Here is a 20,298-nt window from a genome sequence, read left to right as displayed (position 1 = left end):
AACTAGGGTTTGCTGGAAGGGGGAGGGGTTCCGTCTGGCCCCTCTCTGTCTCTCTCTCTCTCTTTCTCTGGAACACTCATTCCCCTCTATCAGATAACTGAAACAGTTTACTGAGATAAATATTTAAATGCAGATGCGAAAGTGAATGATTTTAATCAAGAGTCTGGGAACAGAGTGATTTTCACGCAAAACACACAGTGCTGAGTTCAGAGAGTGTTAGTGCTGTTGTGAAGTGGGTCAGACCTCCCTGACTCAACTGTTAGCCTCTACTAGGCTTGAAGATGGTCAATAGCACTTTGTGGTGTCGTATCACTCCGTTTGCTTGTGGGATGGTGATGATCCCTCTTCTTGCACCAGTCTGGTTATGTGTTTGCCTGTCGGCCCAACGAGGAGGACATCATGTGGGCTCTGTAAATAAAGATTCACGGAAGTGATTCTCTCCTTTTTCACATCCATATAGGCCGGCAGTGTCAGCAGACTGAGACCAGCTACAATTCCAATACAATTACAATACCCACACACACACACACACACACACACATAGCTTGTCTAGTACCTGTTACAATACAGTTACAACAACACTGAGGGAGGACTGAAAGAAGTGAAGAGGAGAGGGAGTGGACCAGCTGATCAAACTCTGCTGACTTGATTCCGGGTCATTTAGATGATCTATATCGTCCCAGGTCCAGAGTTTAAGTGTCCACCCCAAACAGAAGACTTGCAGCCTTCTGGTCCAGCCTCCGAGAGGGGGGCGGGGAGGAGGAGTGTGTGGAGACTGAGCCAGAAGGCTGTGCAGCTTTGACTATTACCTCCCTCCTCCCTTTGTCATGCTAAATCAGCGACACACATAGAAAGAGACTGGACCGTTCATCAGCAGCGCTGGGCAGCTTGAATGGGACAGGACAAAGAAAGGTGAGTGGCTTTTCTCCGACATGCAGTTAGACAGTTAGAGAGAGAGAGAGAGAGAGAGAGAGAGAGAGAGCTCCAGTTAAAGTTGGTGAGGAGAGGAGAGGAGAGGAGAGGAGAAGAGAGGCTCTGGTGGGCTTCAGGCTGGAACTGCGGGGAGCGGAGAGTGGGAGATATTTATTAGCACCGCCGTCTGTCAGCCCTGAGGTTTGCTAACTGAGCTTTACTGTTTAAAAACTTTTAAAAAGTATATTTTATTTATGAGAATAAAAGATGAATAAAAACAAACAAACAAATAAACCAAAACGTTGAACTATCTGCTCGCGTTTTGCGCGTTTTGCGCACCACTGACATTTTGTGGAAAGCGATTAGCAGCAGATACTGCCCTAGATTTCTCACGACGCGTCCGTTGGTGCTGTGTCGTGCTGTGTGCCAGTGCGCTTTGTCTGAGTGTAACTTGTGGGAAATGAATACAACAGCACGACGCCGCAGATTCCCCCAGGAGAGATCACGTGTGTCGGTGCTGACCGTGTTATAGACTGGGTTTAAGCACAGACACCGAACAGCGCCGTGTGCGCACTGAGGAGAAGAGGCTGCACTGGAGGGGAGGGGGGCGGGGGGCAGCCTAAAGCCATCATCAGCTTCTGTTACTTCACTTAAATAATGACTGAAACCCCTGAAGGACTCAATTCCTGTAGCAGGGAAACCTTAAAAGTGGTATCTGAAGTCTACCTTTAGACCAGGATGGAACTGACCACAAAAACGAATTAGAAAGAATTAGGACCAAGAAAACCTAGAAGCACAAAAAGGCAGTATTTAAAAATTAAACACTCAATTAGGGTCAGAATTTTGTTTTGAGACACTCTAAAAAAAGTTGTTTCTGTGTTCTATTAGTATTGTGCTATAAATGCGATAATAGGGGCTTTTTTGTGGGTGGTCTCATTGTTCACTATAATCTTTAAAGGGTCTGTTACTGATGCGCTGATTGGGTCGTTCAATTACAAGACAAGACCAAGCCATATTCACCGTTAGTGTTGGACGCAGATGGCCTCCGCCTTTAACCCCCACACACATACGCATTAGTGAGCACACGTGCCCGGAGCAGAGAGGGTGAAGTTGAGACCTTGCTCAAGATCCCAACAGTGGCAGCTTGCTGAGCCTGAATATTGAACCCACAACCCTGTCATCAATAGCCCGGTGCTCTAACCGCTGAGCCACCACTGCCCCCATCTTGGATATACAGTATCTTCGCCTGTTGGACACTGACCCTAACAAAAAAACAGATGTAAACAGTCACAGCTGTGACTGACGGGATAACACAGTGGCTCACATTTTCAATACACTTGATTTTGGAAGAAACAATGAATGAGCAGGTGTCCCAATACTTTTGTCTACATTGTCTGCATTTATTTTAAAATATTCAGGCTTTTGTCTGATGTGTTGGACATGGTGGAACATGGTGACCCATCAGGGACCATCACTTCCATCGTTATATCAGTGTTCTGTCTCAGATTTAATAATTGGGAGTAATTGATCAACTGATGCAACTTATGAAACCTTTGACTTTTGTAGTTTCTCACATACAGCGTGGGGGAATGTTGGGATTTAACGGGTTAAGTCTATGGAACTAAATGTAAGTCCTCCTCTGTTTGAATGCCACAGCTGCTATAGTTTCCGATGACGAAGGCACCGCTGTGTTGACCATTGGTGTTGTTTGAAGTCTTTGGGTTCAATTTCCAACCTGTGTTATCACTCCGGAAAGCTCTCGCGCTGACTGTTTGACAAGAGCTGCAAATCATTACACAGACTGAGTGGTGTTTACCTAAACTAGATTTTTCTCAGTCCTGGTCCTGGAGTTGGCCTGCACTGCCTCATTTTAGCGTTTCCCCCCCATTTGAATGTTAACAAGGTTGTTCATTAGCTGCTGTGTTCAACGCAGGGAAAACACTGTGTGTTTTAATGTGTTTTAACCACCAGATCTTTGACAGATGTGAACCACTCGTCACTGGCTTTTCTCATGGAGCTTTCTTTTGTATGAACCGAGTGCCTTACTTCTGTAACAGCCCAGAGAACGATGGGTTCCTCTTTTGAGCTTGATATGGATAAAAGTTCATACCGCTTTGTGATATTATATTCAAAGCCCTTGATGTGACATGGCTAAAGGGCCTAAAGTTAGAATCTACTGCAAGTGTGAGCTATCTGGCCTTCTTCCACATTAGCCAGCTAGCGTGCAAACAAAAAGCTTATCCCCAAAGCACCACTCCAAAGCCCGTCATCAAAAGGGGGTGTTTCTAGTCTGTTCCCAACAGATGAAGCCATGATTAGCTGTTGTGTTGACTGGTGCCCCCTTTATAGACCAGCCAGCATTATTGTGAGCAAAACGGTCTGCATTAATTAGATGCGTCCAAACATTTTGACTGACCATGATGCTTAGATTAATAGCACAGCACAGAATGAACACATGTCTGCATAGGTCTGCATAGGCCACAGGCTTATTTACATGTGATTCTTAATCTGCTTCTGAGGACCCCCTGCATAGTTTCAACCATTTCCTGCCCCCAAACACACTTGATGCTGCTTATGAACGTATTGTGAAGGCCTTTAGGTGCCCAAACAGGTGTTTTGCAGCAGGGAATAAATACAACAGTCTCTGATTAGTTCATGTCCTTCCTGCTGAGTATTAAACTTCACAAACCCCCCACAGTACTGAGCCTTCATTTGTATATTTTCCATTTTAGCTCTGAGCACAGTCAGGCAGATGTCTGGAGAGTGGTAAGCAAAGCCAGGGGACTGGGCTGCACACTGAAGCAGAAATGTAGCCATAAATCATTAGATTAGAAGATAATTAATGAGACTTAGTCAGACATGCTAATTAGTTCTCAAGTAATTATATAGCTGTAAAAAAAAAGCACTGAACTAATGACAAACTAGCAGTTAAAGGAAAGGTTGGGCTAAAAATCGAATGAACATGATTGATAGGTTTCCTCAGATGCAGTCGATTAGTTAGGATATGTGTGATGTCTAATGTTTGCTTTTTCAGTTTGGGATAGGAGATGCTAGGCTAACATTGCTAACAAACACAGGGCTTAGATGGTCACCATTATCTTTTCTGAAAATATGCGGCCAAAGATGTCTCTTTACTCACTGAAAATGTGTGTTTATCTGCCTGTGTGGTTTAGAAGACAGCATGGCTTCAAATACAAAAATAAACTTTTCCACATAGCTGAATGGTGGCCTAGCAGTTTTGAGTAAGATCCAGTTTGAGCTTAAATATTTAAATCTATTAAGTCTATTCATGCCATTTTACTGAATCCATTTTTAAAAAACTTCTCTATGTAGCTTTTGAGTAGATATTTTGTAGCACATAATTGTTTTGCAAGCTGCATTCAGAATGTGTGGCAGAGTGAGTGGCAGCATTCGCATTTAGTGTCGCTAAAACACAAAAGCCAGACTGTGCGACTGACTGTACGAACAGATTCAGCAGAAATTCAGAGCTATCCTTCCAAAGATTGCTGAAAGCTCAAGAAAAGAGAAACAAGTGCATGCTGAAATTCGCAGAAACAACTGGAATCCAGGCACCGAAACGCGCGGGAGCTCACTGAGTGCTGAAGTCGACTGTAGTTGTGAATTTCGCGACATGCTAAGTTCACATAATAGAGAAAGCTAGAAAACCTGGATGAAGCAGTCTACTAAATGAACCTGAAAACAGTCAGATTTCATCCTATAAGTTATAATCTAGCTCTCAGGTCTCAGCCTTGGTTAGCTGGACGTTCCTGGCTACACGTCACTGTGCATGGACCATGGGTTCTTTAGTAGTAGTTTGGATGGATTGCGGTCTAGTCCAATTGTCTTAATCGATTCATTCCCGTTTCATGGTCATTTCATTCCCTAATAAACACAGCCGTGCTTTGGAATGTGCAGCAGGAACATAATGTCAGTGGGTGTCCCCTATTACAGAAATAGTGCACTAGATAGTGTCTCAGCAATTGTGTAGTGTTGCTCGAAATCTCTATATCTATATATTTCACTGTCAAACACCCATAAGGCATCGCAAAACGTAGTGTGCAGATGAAGTACGCTAGAATTTTCAATGTATATCATAATGCAATGCGGTGGCGTCTTATTACCGACTAAGAAGTTGTTACATTGTGTTTAGGCGTATCCCAGATGCCCAGAAATGTCATTTTTCAATTACTAGTTTATTACTTATATTATAGTAAATAGACAGTGCCTACTTATTATCCCACAATTATACTATTATCCCAGTTTTAATCATTAATTTTCAAATCACTGTGTAAACATCCTAATTACAGCATGTATTCTCCAAAATCAGTAATAGGCTAACCTACTCAGCTCATATGGCAGTCATGTTTGTCCCCTAGTCAGTTCACTACACAGCAAAGGCTATGTAGTGAATAGTGAGTGAGTTAACAAGTGAACCATTCCGGACACAGCTCAGGTCAAGTGCTTGTTAGTAGCATTAGCCTAGCGTCTCCCGTTGGCCGGCTCCACTGCAGTAACTTAAGAAGCACGTCTAGGCAGTCGATATTGGCTGATTGACAGCATCTGGAATAAGTGATAAATCATGTTAATTCATTTTTCTGCCAAACTGTTCTTTTTATGACATACTGAAGTCAGTTACTAAGCAATAAGTTAACTTACATATCAATAGTGGTACATCAGTAAGTACATCATTCATTATTATAAGATTATATGAGATCCTTAATGTAACATGTCTATATATTAGAATTTCTTTGGCAACCCTTTTACATTACCTTGTAGGGCAAGAGTAGAGCAACCCCCCCCCCACCGCTTTTCCTCAGCCTTTTGGGGGACCCCTCCCATCTCTGGGTTTGGGGGGCAAGGCTAGCTTATTGCGGGCCCCTCTTCATGTGTGCTGTAGGGAAAAGCCAAAGCTTTCTCAGGTGGTGGGAGATGGTGAACTCATGGTGAAGGATTGTGTCGCTGACGGCGTAAAATGATCCCTCACTTCCTGTGGAGGCTCCTTCCAGCCAGCCACAGAGCGCAGGAGTGGGAGGCTGAGGCAGGAGATTGTGAGAGTGTGCATGTGTGTGTGTGTCTCTCTCTCTCTCTCTTTCTTTCTGTCTCTCTGTCTTTGTGTGTGTACATGTCTGGCTGCAGTATATTATAGCATAGATGTGGTTATGGCTTTTATGACTCTAAGTGGGTGGGATTTTTCTTCTTTTCTGTCGATTTGGTGTACCTTAGTGTTTTTCTTTAAAACGGTGTGGTCAGCAGCTTTGTAATCAGTTGAGCTGAATAGCACACACACACACATTTGCACGCACAAGCTAGTTGAGGCATCCACTAGAGCTGCGAAATATGGACAAAAATAAAATGCGAATCATTGTCTTTTTATCCATGGCAAATGTGATATGCCCTGGAATGTACTGACAACACTGCAGATGTAACAGTACAGTTGTAAAGTAGTGTTTTAAGAAGGGGCTAATATATTAGCGTGTGGCTAGATTGTTAGATTACAACACTATAAAATACAGCTTTTGTTTTGAATAGTGTCATTTTTTAATTTCTGGATAATTTTGCGTGCGGCTGTGTGAAAGGGCCGGTTACGCACGACCTGATTGATGTGATTGATCTGATACTGTTTAGTCGGCTGTCTGAAACCTGATGCTGCAGTCTGAGTACATCCTCAAATATACATTGTATATACATACACTATATGTCCAAATGTTTGTGGACACCGCTTCTAATGAATGCATTCAGCTAGTTTAAGTTGTACCCAGTGCTGTCACAGGTATGCAAATGCACACACACACAGCTTGTCCACTCCTTGTAGAGAAATACTGCCAGTAGAATAGCACTCCCTGAAGCAGATAGACATGAATCTACTGGCATGTCGAGTTATAAAGCCTCCCAGCATTGAGTCTTCTCTGGAATGATGGTGCTCCATCCCATAGTTTTGGGATGAGTTGAGGAGTTAGGGATGAGGTGGGGTGGTGATCATCCAATGTACTGATCTCACTAATGTGAGATCTTAGTACTTACTTGTCGCTGAATGCAATCAGATCCTCACAGCAATGCTATAAAAAAATCGAATAGGAAGCCATTCTTGGACGGTAGTGGCAGTTACTCCAACAAAAGCAGGATAAACATTTTATCTTTGATAAATAATACAAAATACTTTTGTCCACACGCTTGATATCTGCTTGTGGCAGCCATATTCAGTACATTCAGCGATACTCAACAGCAAGGATAGTAGTTCTAATAATAGTTCTGTGCTTTTCAAACTGGCAGTAAGTGAGTTTTTACCATCTCTGGGTGCTGTTATTGAGGTTACTTGGATACAGGGAATAGACTTAGTCACATCTCTAGAAGACACATTGGACAGCTTGTAATGTGATATGGGTTAAGACCGGCCTGTACTATTTTGACCAAAGTAATGTACCCATCTGTGATTGGTGCAGATGCCCAGTATAACATTCAGCGATGCATGTCTATTTTGCGCTATGTGATGTTAGCAAACCAGCCCCACTGAACCCCAGTACTTCAGAGACAGGATTTGCCTCAGACTAAAGAGAAAAGCAATCGCATGGCTTTACATCTGGTTGGTGAAAGCTTCAATGGTCTGCAGCCCTTCACAGAATGCAGACAGATGCTGAAATCTGAGCTTTCTGTCCCTTTCTGCATCTGCTTTTCCACTCATTAGAGTCTTTTTCTCTGTCTTGCTGGCTTACTCCATCTCTGGAGGAGTGTGGAAGAAGAATTAAAGAAGTGTTTTTTTGTCTGCTAGGCTTCAAAATGCCACTGGGTGACTCCTCAAAGGAGTCTGTTATGTAATGTTAAAGCATTCGGTCATGACTTCATTGTTGGACTTTGTCTTGCTACTAGACACCCTTAAAAATAGAGCTCTTAGCCAGCAGCCGGAGTCAGAGAGAGCACAGTTGGCCCTGCTTTCTCTGAGTGGGAAGACAGCGCTCTCTTCCCTCACCACTCTTAAGATATGTTGACCGGCACAGGTGTCGGTTGGCTCCCTGGCAATGCCGCATCGGCAGCAGAACGAAAAGGCGGTGGCTGGCTTTGCATGTATCAAAGGAGATGTGTGAAGTCCTTATCCTGCTATTGTTGGAAGCATTGCTAGTGCTAGGGGGAGTTACGAATGGGTGGGTTAATTGGCAGTGCCAAATTAGATAAAGGTAGATAAAGGGAAACGTTTGACAAATTCAAGGGTTCTTAAGGACCCTGTTCTGAACTCCCTTTCAGTTCTTAAATGGTTCTTTGCCTGGTAAAATGTTTTTCATATGCAAGGAAGCCCTGTTGAATGAAGCCTTCAGCTGCTTCTAAATGAGCCTTCAAATTGACCACATGTTTATGATAGGCCACACCAAAATGAGGTAATACATCATCACAGCATTATGGCATCAAATGCTGTTGCATAATCTGTTTTAACCCTTAACTTTCGGCCCGCCTGCGGTCCCTCGGCTGTTTAAGGGAACAGACATTTAATCTACTGACTGCAGGTGTGCAATAGTGAATAGTGAGGCAAAGTGCAGTGAGTGTATTTTTGATAGGTCTGTCTTTGGCACTAATAAGTTTGTCTTTAGGGGGCCCTGGGTGGTCCAGCGGACTAAGGTGCTGTCACTGTGATCAGAGGATTGTTGGTTCGTATCCCGATCATGCTACTAGCCATTGGCAGCCAGGGCCTCGAGAGAGCCAGGGCCTCGAGAGAGCGCAGTTGACCTTGAGTAGATGGTGTTATCCCTTCACTTGACTCTAGTCCCTGATCAGAAAATTGCAGGAATGTGTAGGTGTACAGGTGTTCCTAATAAAGTGCTGGGTAGTGTAGGTGAATGAATGGGTTTATATGGCTGTACGTCATTCATGCTAATGACGTACAGTGTCTATGCGTTTGTGCCACACGCAATGTGTCATGTATGTGAGTGTCTGTTTGTGTGTTTTCTGGCTTTCTGCAGGGGGTGCACTGTGTCGGACTGAATCCTACTTCTGCTTTAGGGATCCAGAAGAGGTCAACAGAATGAAGAGCATGCTGCCTCCGAAAAGTGCAGGGCCTTCACTGGGCTATAGTAACACAGGTAAGGATCCACACAGCATACGTTGTCTCTGAGCACAGTCCCTAAATGTGTTGTTCTGCCCCATTTCCAGAGTTCACCACTCTTTTTAGAGTGCTATAAACAGTAATCTGCAATAAATCTGGCAAATATTTAAAAACACTTACTAAGTGCATTTACATTAGGGCTGTGTATTAGCCTGGTGATATGGTACGTATCACGGTACAGAGTTTAGGATTCAGTATGTTGCAATACTGTAAGCAAGAAGACATATTGGGACTTTTTAAAATCACATTTTAGAAAAAACTATCATAATAAAAAAATACCATCATCTGCATAAAATCTAAATAAAGAAGGCTTACTGTTTATGCAGTCAGAACAGTGGGACCTGAAGAGCCATCAAACACTAAACACTAAATAAATTACTGCCACCAATCTGTACAAGCAAACTATTCATTAAAAAGGCAGAATACCATATTTGTGCTGTAAAATAGTGTATATATATATAAATATTTACCAGTAAAGGGATTCTATGTTAATAAGTTGTTTTGTCACAAGCTGCACATTGGCGTGTCCCTTGGTAAGTTGCTAAGCAGTAAAGGTGCAGGTTGGACATTTAGAAGGACTCACAAAGACTCTCAAAGGGTTTTCTTATTATCAGATTATAACGTGCTATAAGTGCTTGTCAATCAAAATATGATTTCCTGTTAAATGTTGTATTTTTAGGTAGAGCTATGAAAGCTACAATCTGATGTCCTGTAAATTCCATCTATACCTTTTTCATGTGTTCATGACTTTGCATCATGTCTTCGCAACCCACCAGCACCCCGTCACATCCCCTTTAACTCCTTTAGCCATATCTATCATTTCTACCTCCACTGATCAGAGAGGGGTTTGACTTTTTTTTTTTGACAAAAGTCCCCTGCCCTTTTTTTCCAGTCTCCTCCCAAATAATCATGTGCTGATGACATGAGCCAAAATGATTACAGTACATTCACCCATAGAAGAGTTCCTTTTGAGTTACTTCTGCACCACTTAAGGTGGCACGGAATATCCCTGTGTTTTAAGAATGCGCTGTATGTTGTGTGAAGCCTAATTAGTAGACAGATTTGATCATTTAGAAGAATTGACTTGTGAAAGGGTTTATTGGATTAAATACAGTAAAATATTTAGTGTCACAGCTTGAGTAGCAGATCTAAACACATAGCCAAATCATATAAACATGGTCTTATTCAACTCATTCATTGTTCTGCAGGGACGGTTAACAGTAACATGTAGCCTAACATTTACTACATTGTCTAAAGCAAAGAGTGGCTGAGACTTTGTGTTTCGTGTGTGTGTCATAGGATTCAAAGACAATTCAACTTTCAATCTATCGTACAAAGCTACTGTAAAAAAAATACACAAAAAAGTCAAAAAAAGTTCAGATACTAAGGTAAATGATTTATAGCTGAGATGCAAAACCGCAGTCCAAAGACCAGGTGGCCTGTGTTTTTGTGTATAAGAGTGTGTGTTCTCTCTTACAGAGACCACAGCTCCCACGCATTGCGCTCTGCACACTGTAGGAGTTCTGACCTAGACCATCTCTCGCTCTCTCCCTCCCTCAAAAGCATTCAGGCCTGCCTTGCACTGCTTGCGCTCTGCCATTTTTAGAAGAAGCATTTTTTCCACGTCGTTCATGTTTGTTTTGGGCTCAGAATCATCAGAAAGGGATTTCTGATCTTTATAGTCAGCAGTCGTAAAGTCACAACCGCAGGCCGAGCTCATATAACATCTTCATCCATAGCAAAACCTCAGATAAGGCGGCGCCCTCTCTTTATCCTTCTGATTATTTGGAGAGTGTTTTGCAAATCTCTGCATGTGTGACCAGCCTCTCAAACAAAGAGCTGTTGTATCAGCAGTGTTGGAGGGCAACATTTGATTAGTTGCACAACAGTCAGTCTATATTTCTGGTTAAAGGGGGACTGTCTGCATAATTCAGTTGCTGGGTGTTAAACGTAGTCATTGAGAGCAGTTTGGTGTGAAGTGGTTCATTATAGAGAAAAATCTTTACAGACTTTACAGATAGAGAAAAATTTCTTTACAGTGGTGGTGCTCGGAACCAGGGGTTGCAATGTCCCCAATTTCAAATATAGCCATTGTACTTACTGTCCAACATGACCAGTGAACCTATATGTCTTCTGAGTGTGTGTACAGTATGTGGCCGACACAGGCGTCTGTTAGCTGGTGCGGTGGAGCTGAGGCACAGTGGTTGGTGATGCCGCATCAGTGGCAGTTAGAAAAGAGACGGTGTTGACTTTGGATGTATCAGAGTAGACCTTACCCTCCTTGTGTCGGGAACATGGGTAGTGCTAGGGGCAGTATCAAACAGGTGCTCCAAATATTACTATAAAATAAATACTATTTTGCCTCATCGGACTCTATTTGTACTTCTCCACGGTCAGTGTATTATAAAAATATGAGTTTAAATTTTATCTCAGAATGTCTCAGACATCAAGCAGGATGTCCACAACCATTTCATGAAATAAATGACTACATGATGGTGTTTGTTTTAGAGGCATTAAACACCTCAGATCTGTCTGGTTCCAACAACCGGTTGGTGAACAGTTCTGACTCTGCATTTGAGTATTTCACATTCAACCACCAGCATCTTGACAGAGGGCAGTACAGCCTTTGCCGTGTTATCAGTAGCTTTAGGAAGAAATGTAATGGTCAACCTTTACATTGACTTGTTAGTACATTATCAAATGAAACCTCTGCGTAGTGCAATAGTTCTCAAATCAGTCCTCATGGACCACAGACGGCCCATATTTTGCTTTATCCCGACCCCCCTAAAACAAACCTTTGGTTCCATAAAGACCCAATAGTAATAGTATGGTATTTACACTTTTAAATAACCTTTACATTAAGAGAACCAAGTGGTTCTTCTTTGGCATTGGCCAAAGAACCTTTTGTAGAACCTTTATTTTTATAGGTGTATGTGTATAAGTGTACCATCTTGGGATCCCTGAAGACCACTTTACTAGTTCAGACCATGCCTTCAGCTTATGATGATTTGGGAGAAGACTTTAAGACATGGAGGAAAACTTTGGGCTGGAGTTCGAATGGCTTCTGCTTTGTGCTTATCCCTCTGATAAGTGATGGTGGATAAGGAATGATAGATGACTGGGTTAAAAGGGAGGAGCCGGAAGTGGTGGAGGGCTGCGAAGACTAGTTATAGACACATGAACAAGGTAAAGATGGCATGTTGGATTAGGGAGAAGAGGCTTCAGGCATGTTCCTTCTCCCAAAATTGAGTAACTGCTGTTACCTTGTTTGTGTCTGTTGTCAGATTGCACGAAGCTACACACCAATGGCGGCTCTTTGGGTGGGGTCACCGTCCGTGGCACACGTTCGAAGGCAGAGCTCCAGGAGTTGATGGACAGCTTGCAGCGGAGGAAGTCCGCTCTGGAGGCCAGTTTATTACGGGCCAGCGCAGACCGCTACCTCAGCTTGTCCCCTCCCCCCAGCCCACTCTCAACCTCGTCTCTGCTCCAGGACCGTCCGCCCCTCTCTGTCAGAATCCCGACCAGCAGCCTCAGCATGCCTCCATCTCCTCGTCAATCTGAACGACCCATGAGCCCGGCTCACTCTCACACTCGCACACGGCACCAATCACAAGACAACCTTTTGCTCAGCCATTCATCCGATGGCCGCCGCCCCAACACTGCCAGCTCCATCCTCTCCATGTGGAATGGCTCCTCCTCCTACACGGCCGACGGTCTTCGGCGTGGCCCCAGCGGAGCAGCTAGCATGCCCTCCAGCCCCAGGCTGGGGCGCCGGCTGCTGGCCCGGGATGGCGACCCCACACTGGAGCCCTCTCCACGGCAGAGGAAGTACTCCACTGGCTCCTTGAACGGATTGGGAGGAGGACACAGCCGCTCACTGCCCAGACTATACAGGTGTGGAGACTGTTAAATCTTTTCATGATGGTTAACAATTTACTAAACCCAGGTTTAGGGACTCTGAGATTAATTCATGTGTATGTGGACAAGATACTGTAACATAACAGGTTACAACAGCCAAATGAGTGAAATGTGGAGATGTGGCATTGAGCTGTGGAGCAGTGGAACTGTGTTTTCTGAAATGATGGTGCTCCATTAAGAAAGTTTGGGATGATTTGGATGGTCAACTGCCTGACCTTATTAGCCTTAATGCGAAAATGGTTATTACACACTAAGGCATACTATTTAGTAAATACAGGGACATCATTCTTGGGTAATAGGAGTCTGTAATAACACTCTCAACATGCCAGCGGGCCCTAGGCACAACGCTCTTGTGGCTGAATGCAAACAAATCCTCACAGCAATGCTCTAAAATGTAGTAGAAATCCTTCCCTAGTCCTTGTCAAAAACAGATTATCTATAAATAAAGTTATATAATGCAAAATAAGTGACTGTATAAATATTCACCCCCTTTAGTGTGACTGGCCTATCTTAAAAGAGGTCCAGGCTAGTCGTTTGCTGCTAGTCGTCTGGAGTTCACCTGAGTGAATGTGTCTTAAGTGATTGTAGTATGAAGACACCTGTCTTGAACCAGTCACTGGTTAATCAGTATACCTGGCTACAAATACACCATGAAGACAAAAGTACAGTACACAAAGAAAGAAGTCAGGACATGGGTACAAAAATATTTTCAAATGTTTAAACATCCTCTGAAATTCAGTTAAGTCTGTCATTAAGAAATGGGAGGAATATGGCATATGTGTAAATCTGCCTAAAGCAGGCCATCCTCACGAACTGAGTGACCATGCAAGAAGGAGACTAGTGAGGGAGGCCACCAAAATGCCTATGACTGCTCTGAAGGAGTTGAATTGATGCTGCCCCCACCATGCTTCACGGTGCAGATGGTATGTTTTGGTGATGTGCAGTGACTGTTGTCTGCCAAAAATAGCATCCAGTCTGATGGCCAAAAAGCTCAATTTTGGCTTCATCAGACCAAAGAACATTCTCCCAGTTGACCTTTGGGTCTTCCACATGCCTTTGGGTGAACTGTAGTAGAAATGTAACTCTCCCCTAAAGCTTTCACTGGTAAAGAACTTGTCGTATGCACACTGTCTTACCTGCATTTAACTCTAGCCTAACTCAAACAGATGCTTTTGATTTTTTCTTGTGTTATAAGCATCATCATCAGCCACAGCAAAGTGCAGTGGGAATATTGCCAGCATTTCTCAACCTAACTTCAGTCTTTTTGTCAACCTAGTCTTATTGTTTAACCTGATTTGCCACATCTGCAGCCTCTCATTGACTAAAAAACACACTCTTATAGTAGAAGCAAATGTGCAATTTCTTCAGCGCTGATAGTGAGCCAGTAGGACTATTGTCTGTTGGTAATTGGCCATATATAACACATGTGGCAGAGATTAGACCGAAAAACACTGAGCATTTCTTTAATTATCCATCATTGTTATTGCCCCAGAAATTCCATATTGGCATGTTATATTGTCCTTCTTCTGAGCTTAATTAAAAGACCTCTCTTTGTAGCTGTAGTTGAGAGTACTTGTCTGCCCTCTTATATAAAGCATTCAAACTTCTCCTCACTTCAGTGGCTTGTGTTTCACACAGGGGGGATGTGCCTACCTTGTCCCTGCCTCCCCGTCGCTCCTCTAGACCGCGCCGCAGCCTGCCCTCTCTGGAGCGGCCCCCGGACGTTACCGTGACGGCCAGCATGTCCAGCAGCCCTCGCAGGGCCAGCCTGACCTCACTGGGCTCGGCTCCGTGCCTGGACCTGGGCCTGGGGGAGAGGAGGCTGTCTTTCGGCAAAGGAGGAGTGGGCTCGGGAATGGGCCCGCGAAGAGGCAGCATCAGTTCCCTCAGCAGCAAAGAGGAGCTGCGAGATTACCATCAGAGACAGAGAGACGAGAGGCTCCGAGAGCAGGAAGTGGAGAGACTGGTAAGGAGGAGACCTTACAGTAAACAGTAAACACACAAGCATAGACTGGCGGGGGGCGGGGGGGTGTGCTGGGTGTGGGTAGGCAAATAAAGTATTTTAAAGAAATTAGTGTTTTATTAGAAATAAGTGTTCAATATTACATTTTAAAGAACATAACACCACAAGATCACCTTGTTGTGAGTTCTTTTCACATTCTCTTATCACACTCTTAGCCATAATGGTTATATTTAGTATTTCATATCTAACAGACCCTGATGCCTTTAAAAGATTATTTAAATAACTATATGCAGAACTTTGTTCCTCATAGAGAAGAACCATTTAACCAGACGATGAAACCATAAAAACATTCAGATAGTTCTGAAAACAGCAGTTTCCAGGTTGTTTTCTATAACCACTGCCTTTACTAAAAACCTAAGCATGCTTGGTAAGAGAAATCAGCTGAAATCCTCTCAAAATATCGAATAATTTTCTCTTTTTAATTTTATTCCAATGGTAGATAATCCTGCTTGTCTCAAACATTAATGCTTGAAAATGAATAAATAAATAAATCTGCATTAATTCTTTTGTTTTTATTATTTACATATCTGCCAATAAAATTAGACACATCTGCAAGACAGAAAAATAACCATAGTTTTATTTAAAAGTAAATTAGCCTATAATAATTTAAATTTAGATTTAAGATGATTTCACTTGCCAATATATTATTTTTTGGCAAACTAGCTAACTAAAATGAACTAAAACAAACTCTTTCAGAGACAAACAATTACTAATAAAAGTGCTGGTAATAATATAAAAAAATGTATTTAGATCAAACCAGTCAAAAATGGCTAATATAGTAATGACAAGGGGTTCAACTGAACAACAGTGGAATCTTTTTAGCACCATTTACAGGGAAAATTCCTGGTTAGCTAGGCATGGATTCATTTGTGGATGGATTCGTTCAAATGGCTTTTTTACATAGAACCACTGCCTTTACTAAAGAACTCTAAAGGAAGGGTGTACCAAAGAAAACACATTGAGAACATATATATTGTCGCTGATCTTCAAATGAATCTTCAAAATGATGACTTTACAGGACAAGGCAAGGGTGTAAAATGTAAAATTTATGAGTTTATTCCAAGTAATATAGAGCATTTCTATTGGTCTATTCATCCAGAATTATTTGCACAGTGTACAGAGCAGAACATCAAACACCAAGCACAGCAAGGTTTCTTCAAAACCTTTGGAGGCCAGTGTACACACAAGGAGTCTTTCAGGCCGAAAGCTTATCCATACCCCTCAATGCGGAAATGGTAATTTGGTGCTTGTAGCCCCACTCAGCTTCCTCTGAGACTGTTATGAAACATGAAAGAGCCCACAGGGCTTTGATCCGTCTCTTTGCTGCCGGTGCTGGAGCACGCTGGGGGAGGTTCACCAGCTAATTCGCACCATGTTTCACACACTGTTCACTTAATTAACTCACACTCTACGTTCTGTAGAGGGATTTGAATGTGTAAGAGCTGCACAAACCAGCTTGGAGGATTTCATTGGAGTTTCCCACTTAAGCTTTTTAAGTAGTTTTCAAACGTGGCCTCATCAGCTTTATTCAGCTTTTATTTGTGGTTCATTTCTTATTTAATTGTGCTTCTGGAGCGTCATGCGATGATGTGGTCCTGCTGAAGCGCAGCTAGTCACATGCTGCCTAAACTGACTGCAGGGCTGCGCATTAGTTACGTGTGTGTGTGGTTTAGTAGCATGCTTCAATATATGGCTGTGGTTCCACATACAATTCTCAATTTACAAGGCAATTAAGAACCCTTTAAAAGGAAGTTATTTATAGCATCAGAAAAAGCAGAAAATGTTACACAGAAGCTTCATCAGAGAAATATCAGATGTTTTAGTATATAGTGAGTCCAGCCTTGACCTTTATCGCAGCTCCCATTCTTTTTAAGAGAGATTCTCTTGGAGGTAGTCTGCATACATCTGCAGGGCGATTTTCCCACACCGCCAATGTTCAGGCTCTTTCAATAATGTGGAGGTCTGGACTTATTGGTGTCCAGTCCATAGTTTTAACTTTTAAACCCACAGTGGTGAAGTGTGGATGTCTTCAGATCTGAAGCTAGAGTGGGTCTTTACTTTCTCCTCTCTCTCAAAGACGAAAGCTTTAACTTTGCTTAAGGAAAAGGTTGACAAGGTTTTTGACTTACCCCAAAGGTAAATTCAGTAGACTTAAAGATAATGTACAGCTATTAGAAACTGCTGAACAATTCAGAATGTGATTTGGGTTTGCAAATATGTTAGTCTGCTGCTGATTGGTAGCTATGCTATATAATACTGGAAACTGAAGGTCGAATTACGTATGTTAAATTACTGATCAAATCCGACAATGCTCAAAAAGCGGATTTTTTGGCTGGTTCTGGCTTCTGATCTCCACATTGAGTGGGATTTTCCCACCAGCACCTAGACCCACCTCCACTCACGATGTAACCAGCAGGCCGATTGGCTCTTTTTCGCTAAAGGACGGGACTTTATCCGTAAACAGATGTTATTACATTCAATGTTGAGCCCTACCAGAACTCCCATTCATATTTCAGCCAGTGGCCAGCCTCCCTTATAGTGTCTCTGGCAATACAGCCCCATTACTTATTGGCCATGTTTGCCATTGCAGATTCCAAATCACCAGTTGTACATGTAATGCTGATAATGCATCACTGTCATGTAGTAAAAACCTTGTATCTTCAAAATGCCAATTGTACCGGAGAAGGAAAAACCTTTAGTGGAAGCATTTCAATTGGTCCATTCATCGTTGAAATATCGGCACAATGTAAAGAACAGCTGCCACATTCGATGTATGTTCAGAAGCGAAAATCAGCAAAAAATGGAGATACAAGGTTTATTGCATGACATACTGGCAGGATAGCTTTGCTTTACTCCTGTGCTCTGTTTGCCCACCAGGAGCGCCAGCGTTTGGAGACCATCCTGAGCCTGTGCTCCGATCTGGGTCAGGTGGAAAGCGGCTCTGGCGTCTCGGCCGTCTCTGACCTGCAGAAGATCAACCGGGAGCTGGAGAAGCTGCAGGTGTCGGACGACGAGTCAGTGTTTTCGGACTCGCTCAGCTCGGCTCCGGAGAACGGCGTGAGCATGAAGAGCAGGGGAGAGACCCCACCCCAGAGACAGCACAGACTGAGCAGCCACAGAGAGGCCAGGTCTCAGTCCCCTACCAACAGCCTCCGCAGTTCCACACACTCCACATCTTCACACTTCCAGAGCAAGGTGAGCAGTGCGTGGCAAGGTGTGACATCAAGTCAAATTTCTTTGTGCAGCACCTTTGACAAGAAATAGGACGAATAGGCATTAAACAAATAGAACAGGCCTGAGCAGGCCAAAGGGCGACAGTGGCAGTGGCAAACTCCCTCAAAGCTGGAGGAAGAAACCTTGAGGAGCCAAGATTATATTAAGAAATCCAGCACATTTCACTAGATTCCACCAGAAGTCAATGATCTAACAAGTCATGGTATTAATAAAGCACTCCGTGTATCCAAGACTGGAGGAAAAAATAATGATACTGGGCAGTGATAATCTGCCTACCTGTTACCCGACCCTACCTGCGTCTGTAAGGTAGTTTGAGCAGTAGTATGCATCCCACGTGGAGGTGAAGCTTGTGGCAGATTACGAGTATTCCGCGTCGGGATTCCTAACAAGCTCACTGCTGATATGTTGTGCTTAGACCCCAGACTCAGTCAAAAATATGAAGTGAGTTTGAGTTTGCTTCAGAGTGACTAAAAGATTTGTTCCACATCCAGACAATAAATGCAGAATTTGGAGTTTGCTTAAACATCATGCCATGCTAAGCTGAAGCTGAAGTTAGAAAGAGAGCATTTGTATAATAAGCTATTTTCCATTGGAAAAGTGTAATAACTTGATGGTTCAAAGAGAAGAACAGAGGAGCAGGAAATGGCTATATTCCCAGTGGAATGTCTGTGTGTGTGTGAGAGAGAGACAGGGAGAGGGATAGAGAGAGAGAGAGAGAGATGGAGACAGAAAAGTGACTGTGAGACAGATGGAAAAAGATGGAAGGGATGGAAAGAGAAAAAAATTCCTGTCTCCTCATCTGTGTTTTCTCCTTTCTGTTATATAACATGCCATATATATATATATATATATATATATATATATATATATATATATATATATATATATATATATATATATATTACTATTTATAGGCAGTGTGTTTAGGGAAATTATCATTTGCTTTGTATTTCATAAACCATGGACAACATTTCCAAATAAAAATATTGCTATTTAAAGCAGTTATTTGCAGAAATGACCACTGCAATTACAATGCGAAAAAGTTATTATTCAGATTTAAACAACACAGGACTAATATTTGAACTTTGAGAGCATTCAGAAATCACTATGGTGAAAAAAGCTTGACTGCCAATCACAGCTTTCATGTCTTGGCAGGCTCTCCACACTAGGCTTTCACGTTGCTGTCGGGTGACTTTATGCCATTCATAGTCTGCAAATTCAGGTAACTCAGCTTTATGTGATGAAATGCCTGGAAGAAAATGGCAGGCATACATGTAGAGAAGCAAATTTAAGAAAATGGTCTCTTTATATTTATACATATATTTTTTATATACATATACGAGGGGGTTGTAGATATTATACTAGATTCAATAGTTAATAGTTATATATAGTTAAATAAATAGATAATAGTAGTTCTTAAATGCTAATTAGATTACAATTAAGATTTACCCCCATTGCACAGCAGTGCTATGGAATTAGATTGGGAACAACAAAAAGCTCTGCGTTTGTGCTAAGTGCTCTTCTGTCCCACTGGCAGGTATTTATAGTAAAAGTCATTGGAATTTGAGATTGATGCTAATATCAGTGGCTGAGACAGAGCCTCTACTGTAATCACTCCATCTGTTAGTCTCCTACATTCCTTCTCACTGGAAACCATGTGGCCTCCAATTCTGCCAGTGAGCTGTCACTAAAGAGCAGAAGTGCTGTAAAACTGAAGGCTCAGTCTACTCGGGGGGCCTTGTGTCAGTCTTTGTAAAAGCGTTTGTGAATGTGTGTGTGTGTGTGTGTGTGTGTGTGTGTGTGTGTGTGTTTAATCTATCAGTGAGAGCTGAGACGGGGATATGGCCCAGATGAAATATGCAGGTGTTTGAAAGTCAAGTCACAAGCTCACCTTTCCATCCTGCCTGATGCATTTTGACTTGTTCCCAGAGCACACAGCATGCTCTTTTCCCATGAAATGCAGCCTTTCCTCCCGAAATGACCAAATGACCAAATATGACATGGGCATGTTTGAATGTTTTCCACCATTCTGCTGAAACTCGGTGTGTAAGAAAATATCAGTCTATCGTAGGATTGTGATATTATGCTTTTAAGTACTGTATTGATTCTCAGGCAGAATTGA

The 20,298-nt window shown here is 42.6% G+C and overlaps 1 protein-coding gene across 4 annotated transcripts in view; it reads left to right on the top strand.

Moving 5' to 3' along the window:
• Nucleotides 1-854: 854 nt before the first annotated feature.
• Nucleotides 855-20,298, top strand: part of phldb2a (pleckstrin homology-like domain, family B, member 2a) — a 36,690-nt gene continuing 17,246 nt past the window's right edge. For all 4 annotated transcript variants that reach the window (XM_072658851.1, XM_072658850.1, XM_072658849.1 and 1 more), the window contains exons 1-5: nucleotides 855-912; nucleotides 8,859-8,978; nucleotides 12,286-12,895; nucleotides 14,558-14,885; nucleotides 17,820-18,137. In XM_072658851.1, coding sequence (XP_072514952.1) covers nucleotides 8,921-8,978; nucleotides 12,286-12,895; nucleotides 14,558-14,885; nucleotides 17,820-18,137 — 1,314 coding nt within the window. In that variant the 5' untranslated portion in view covers nucleotides 855-912; nucleotides 8,859-8,920. The remainder of the gene's footprint in view (nucleotides 913-8,858; nucleotides 8,979-12,285; nucleotides 12,896-14,557; nucleotides 14,886-17,819; nucleotides 18,138-20,298) is intronic.

This window comes from Salminus brasiliensis, chromosome 16 (assembly GCF_030463535.1).
Source record: "Salminus brasiliensis chromosome 16, fSalBra1.hap2, whole genome shotgun sequence".
NCBI classification, from domain to species: domain Eukaryota; kingdom Metazoa; phylum Chordata; class Actinopteri; order Characiformes; family Bryconidae; genus Salminus; species Salminus brasiliensis.
Note: the sequence above shows the minus strand (reverse complement) of the source record. Positions and strands in the feature narration are given on the sequence as shown.